Source organism: Zonotrichia albicollis, chromosome 21, assembly GCF_047830755.1.
Source record: "Zonotrichia albicollis isolate bZonAlb1 chromosome 21, bZonAlb1.hap1, whole genome shotgun sequence".
Classification (NCBI taxonomy): domain Eukaryota; kingdom Metazoa; phylum Chordata; class Aves; order Passeriformes; family Passerellidae; genus Zonotrichia; species Zonotrichia albicollis.
Window position 1 is genome coordinate 9,312,149 of NC_133839.1, and position 6,000 is coordinate 9,318,148.

Sequence of the window (6,000 nt, forward strand, 5' to 3'; positions counted from 1 at the left end):
AAACCAATGACCAGTTGGTAAACATTGTCCAAAACAACAAAACACAAAAGAAGCAAACAAAGTAATATAGTTTTTCTTTTTCTCTGAGGCTTCTCAGCTTCCCAAAAGAAGAAATCCTGGCGAAAGGATTTTTCCAAAAAATATGACAGTGACAGGGCTGCACCTGGGGATGTGTTGGGAAGGATGAAAGTTTGACAAGTCTCACAGATATGAGATTTCTCACAGGAAGATTTTTAAATTTAGAATCTGATGAAGGAATAGAGATGGAAGCAAGTTTTGATATAGAAGAAAAGAATTGCTGAGCCAGTCTCACTGGCTAACCTAGGAGGCAAAGGGTGTGTGAGTTAGAAGGGGTTTTTATGGCTTAGAGCAAAGGATAAACCCACCCCAAACAAGAAGATGCTTTTACCAAGCAGAAAGAGAGCACAGCAAGCAAGGCAGCAAAGCTGCAAGTAGAAAAAAGCTCTCAGAATTTTCCACTGCAAGAAAACTGAAAAACAACTTCTAGCTTAAACTAATAATGTACTAGTAAACTGAAAATGTACTAGCTTAAACTGTAATGTGCTAACTTGTAGTGATTGGGGAACAGTAACATGAATGTGGTAATTATAGTAGTTATGATGGGCTATAGATAAAAAATATGGTATAGATTGATTGTTCTGTATTGAGATGCTCAGCAAAGAAAAGTATATAATGCATTGCAACCAAAACCAAAGTATAAAATGCATTGTAACCAAAAGAAAAGTCTATAATGCATTGTAACCCAAACTCAGGGTCTCCAGGCCTGCCTGCAGCTGGAGCTGGCAGCTGTAGGCACAGCTCTGTCACCACAGCCCTGGGCTGCTGTAACTCCTGGATACAACAAACTGCATTTTGGAGAGCTGCCTGGAGTTCCCCATCCCTCATTTTGGCTCTTAGAGTAGCGCCCAATGTGTGGCACCATTAGTAAGAGCCTGAATGAGGGACACGGGTCTCCTGGGGATGACAGCTGTAGGCACAGCTCTGTCACCCCAACCCTGGGTGGCTGTAACTCATGGATACAGCAAACTCCATTTCGGAGAGCTGCCTGGAGTCCCACATCTCTCATTCGGGCTCTTAGAGTGGTGCCCAACGTGGGGCACCATTAGGAAGAGCCTGAATGAGGGATGCAGGTCTCTTACAGGGATGTCTGACCGTGCTGTTTCTCCCTTGCCCAGGTTTGCCAAGCTCCTGCTCCGCCTCCCAGCGCTGCGATCCATCGGCCTGAAATGCCTGGAGCACCTCTTCTTCTTCAAGCTAATAGGGGACACGCCCATCGACACCTTCCTGATGGAAATGCTGGAAGCGCCGCACCAAATGACTTAGAGAACTCTGCTGGGTCAGTCCCTCGCCCGGCCGGGCTCCCTGGGGGCCCTTCCTCTGCTTTCCTCGGCCCCAGCCCGTCCCTCCCTGCTGCCCCCAGGGCCACAGGCACCGTCTGCTCCGGGGCACCCCCGGCCTCCTCCTCCTCCCTGTCCGTTCGCTGTCACTGCTGCGTCTCCAGACCTGCTCGCTGGTTCCCTGTGCTACTTGTAGAGAGGAGTGGGAGCGGAGAGAGCTTTGCCAACCAACCCCTGCCCCCTCCCCAGCCGTGCCATGAGGTTTGGGATGAGCCATCGTGGGGCTGGTGTCACTGGTGTCACCCCCAGCCCTCCCCTGGGGACAAGGACGGTGCCAGCCCTCGGGGGCAGTGGGGTTTGGATGAGCCCCTCGAGGGGAGTGGTTGGACTCTGCCAGATTTGCAGCTGGGCTATTTTCAGAGGATGGAGTTTTTTGGAAAAAAAAAAAAAAAAAAAGAGAAGAAGAAGACAAAAAAAAAAAAAAGAAAAAAAAAAAGAAAAAATTTCTATTTTTGGTTTCTAACTATTCTTAGTAGTCTCGGTAGTTACTTTGCGGAGGGAGAGGCCGTGCCCCCTGAATGAGTCACCCCTGGCTGCACAGAGCCTTCTCCTGCCACTTCAGAGCATTTGGGATTGAGCTGAATCCCCCCCCAAAACATGAGGCTGTGGCACAGGAGATGCCCTTTGGCCACCCTGGAGGGCACCCGGGCATCGCTGCCCACCCCAAAGGTGTGGACATGAGCCAGCTGCAGTGCTTGCTTTAAGGCTGCCACTGACTCCCCATGGCCCTTCCCCAGCTCCTGGGGGCTTGCTGGGACCCCTGGCCTGAGCACAGCATCCCAGTTCCTCCCAGTGCTGTCCCAGTTCCTCCCAGTGCTGTCCCAGTACATCCCAGTGCTGCCCCAGCATCCCACCGTGACCCCGCTCTGGGGTTTTGGGGTTTCAGCTCACCCACGAGGCTGCTCCTGTTCTTTCAGCCCTGCCAAACACTTCAAGGCAACAATTAGTGGGAGGGCTTGGCCAGGCTGGTTAATTGCAGCTGTTAATTAGTGGTGAAGCAAGAACAGGGCTCCCCCTCCCCTGGATCTGCCCCGTGGGGGTGGGAGGGCCTGGCTGGGTGGGGGATGTGGCAGCAGCATCATCCCTGTCCTCTCCGGGATTCTGAGAGCACCAAAAGCACCTTGGCTTTTGCACAACCCTTTCCTTGAGTCTTGGTGACAGGATTTTGGGGGTTAGGGACAGGAATGTGCCCCATGCCCCATGGGATGGGATTCCCCCAGGAGTGTGTGGCCAGTGAGGGAAGCATCCCCCTTCTCCTCCCTCCTCATCTCCTGAGCCCCACCAAAAACATGAGAAAAAACAAAGCAGAGGGAATGATGAGGGATGTTGGGAAGGGTTTTCCCCCCTTGGCAGGATGGACACACTGTACCTGTGGCCAAGGGCTTCCCCAGCACTTCCATGTGCTCTGTGCTTTAAAAAGCAAAGGATGAGGTCCCAAAAATCCTCTTCTTGCTCCCCATGGTTTGCAGCTGGTTGAAAACTCCTCTGTTCCTGGAGGGGGATGGAGCAGCACCCAGCACCTCACTCCCACCTCTGTTTTGGAGGGGACACCGTTGCCATCTGCCTGTTGCCATCCCAGCTGGCAGCTGGAGTGCCCAGCTCCATCCCCTGCAGCTCCAAAATAAGAAAAAAACCACTGAGGATTTAGGATTTCAGGTGGCAGCTCCCCCTGGGGCTGGCCCGAAGTGGCGAATCGGCAGAGGCAGGCAGAGCCTTGGCTCTGTTTCCCCAGCAGCCTGCAAGCCACTGAAAATATTATTAAACAGCTTCACCCTGCAAGAATTTGCCAAGAAAACGAGGCAGGAGAAATGAAATCTGGCGAGGGTGCCAGGAAACACGAGCAGGCTGTTCCCTGCCAGCGCCAGGCTGGCGCAGCCCCAGGGGGGTGCAGGGAGGTGGAGGAGCCCCCAGCCCTGAGCCCACCCAGCCCCTGGGCAGCCCCCAGGCCCCAGCAGAAAGGAGCCTGGGACTTGCTGGGCACAAAGGAAAAGATTTGGGGAGGTTGGTGGATGTTGCACTAGGATAAACCTGCTGGTCTCTGGTGGGTTGAGCCACTTTTTTCCTGGGGGGTCGCTGGGGAGGGGCTGTTGGGTGCTGTGGGGGCACAGTGGGAGCTGCCATCCCATCCCATCCCATCCCATCCCGTCCCATCCCATCCCAGTCTCATCTCATTTCATCTCATCCCGTCTTGTTTCATCCCATCCCTTTCCATTCTGTCACGTTCCATCATCTTCCATCCCCTTTTTTCCCATCTGTCCCCATCTCATCCCATCCCACCCTGTCCCATTTCATTCCATCCAATCTCATGTCATCCAGTCTTCATGCAATCCCATCCCATCCCATCCCATCCCATCCCACCATACAAAGCCAAGGGAGAGGCTTTGCAGGGCCCAAGCTCATCCCCGTGCCTCAGTTTCCCTCCTGGAGCAGCCCAGCCCCAATCCATGTCCTTGGTGGAGGGGATTTTGGGAAAGGCTGAGCCTTGTCCTGGGGATTTCACTTCTCAGCTGGTGAAAGGGAGTTGGGATTCCCTGAGCCCCCTCCATCCTCATCCCAGCCGTTCCCGTGGGAAGGAGAAGCTTTTGTGTGTTGGGAGCAGCCAGAGCAGCCTTAAAGCAACGAGCTTTGCATGAGTTTGAGCCTTTCCTTTGTATTCTTTTCACTTTGGGCTTGTGTTTGTTGTTGTTGTTGTCCTCATCACGATAAGGCTGAGTGTGGAGAGGTGAGCGTGGCTGAAGGAAAACAAAAGGCACATTATTCCCTGGAGAGGTAGGACGTGGGTTTCACCAGCTCTCAGTGCTCTTGCAAAAATCTGCTTCCACTCGGGTGATCTATGTGTAATGTTTATTTTTAATTCCTTTTTGTTGATGGGACAATCTTTAATTTTCTAAAGATAGCACAAACATCAGCCTTTCAGCCAGCTGCTGCACCCCTCAACGCTCATTCCACCCACCCCATACCCAATACCCAGTGCAGCACATCCCAAACCCCCCATGGCAATGCCCAGCTTCCCTTGGCACTGCCCACGAGTGCCCTTGGGGCTGTCAGGGGGGGTGGGAGTGCTGAGCCCTGGCCCTGATGAGCCCTCCATGCAGCAGGGACAGCCCTGGGCTGGGCTGCTGACCCCAAAAACAGGCTGGGGAGCTGACAACCCCAAAAACAGGCTGGGGAGCTGCTGACCCAAAACCATGCTGGGCTGCTGACCCCAAAAACAGGCTGGGGAGCTGCTGAGCCCACAGAAGGCTGGGAGCTGTCCCCAAAGCCAGGCTGGTGGCTGTGCTGTCCCCAAAGCCAGGCTGGTGGCTGTGCTGTCCCCATCCCTGCAGGCTGGGCTGGCTGGGTGTCCGTGTGTCCGTGTATGTACTGTAGATATCGACACTGTATAATACCCCACTCACATGTACACTTAGAGAACTGTAGCAATTACAGACTTTTCCTGGCTTTTTGTGGTTTAAGTCGATTTTTTTCTTTTTTTTTTTTGGTGTTTTTTTTTTTTCCTCGCTTTTTATTTTGGTTTTTTTCCGTGTTTTGCTCCCATTGTATCTGAATCCCTTTCCGAATTGGCAGATGCCAAATCTGGATTTTATTCCTCGAGTCAAAGGAACTGCATCTATTTTAAGATGCCTTTTTGTTTTTCTTCTTTTTGTTTCCTTTTTCTTCTTTTCTTTTGTTTTTCCTCTTTTATTTTGGTTTTTTTTTTTTTTTCGTTGTTTTAAGCAGGTGGTTTGGAGTAAAGAATAGCTTTAGCAATTCCCAATACTTAGTGATGGATGCCTTGGCTATGGGATACATAGATTAAAAAAAAAAAGACGTTAAAATTTAGAATGACAAAAAAAAAAAGATAAAACATAAGGAAAAAAATATCTAAAGCATCAATAAAGTTAAAAATCTATTTTTGTACAAATGTAATTTTATCCCTTACCGTATCCTTGGATATTTTCTTTCCTGGATTGTTTTGTTTCTTCTACAGAGATTGTTATAAACTCTCTCTATTTTTTCTCTCTTTCTCTCTGTAAATGTTCAGCCACAGGGATCTGGAGAAGAGGGAGAAACTTCTGACCGTGTTTTAAAGGCTTTATATGAAATCTCTTTTGAAATAATTTTTTTGAATGAACTTTTTATTTTTTTTTTTCCCCCCCACTTCCAAAATCTTTTTTGGGGATGGGAGGGGGGTGGGAGGGAGGGGGAGGGCTGGTCTGGGGGTGTCTTTTTGTCACGTATCTCTGGCGTTCCTGCAGGTCTGTTTTACTGTGAAATCACTACCGTATATTATTATTCACTTCAAAAACAACAACAACAAAAAAAGGTTAAAAAAAAAAAAAGAAAATGAGAGAAAAAAAAAAAAAAACAAAAAGAAAGAACTGCTGCTGGAACCGCCAGTATTTTGAGAACAATTGTATTAGAAATGTGGAAAAAAATACGAGAAGAAAAAAAAAAAGAGAAAAAGAAAAAAGGAGAAAAAAAAAAAAAAGAAAATATATGAGCATTTTAAAATATAACCCAGTCCAAGTCCTCGTTTGTTCTTGGTGTGTGTGGAGTTATTCAAGTTATTCACTGGGGGTGTCCCCAGCAGGGTCCCCAT

The 6,000-nt window shown here is 49.5% G+C and overlaps 1 protein-coding gene across 1 annotated transcript in view; it reads left to right on the forward strand.

Moving 5' to 3' along the window:
* Positions 1–5,779, forward strand: part of RXRA (retinoid X receptor alpha) — a 108,013-nt gene extending 102,234 nt beyond the window's left edge. The window contains exon 10 of the mRNA XM_074556567.1: positions 1,197–5,779. Coding sequence (XP_074412668.1) covers positions 1,197–1,344 — 148 coding nt within the window. The 3' untranslated portion in view covers positions 1,345–5,779. The remainder of the gene's footprint in view (positions 1–1,196) is intronic.
* Positions 5,780–6,000: the final 221 nt, after the last annotated feature.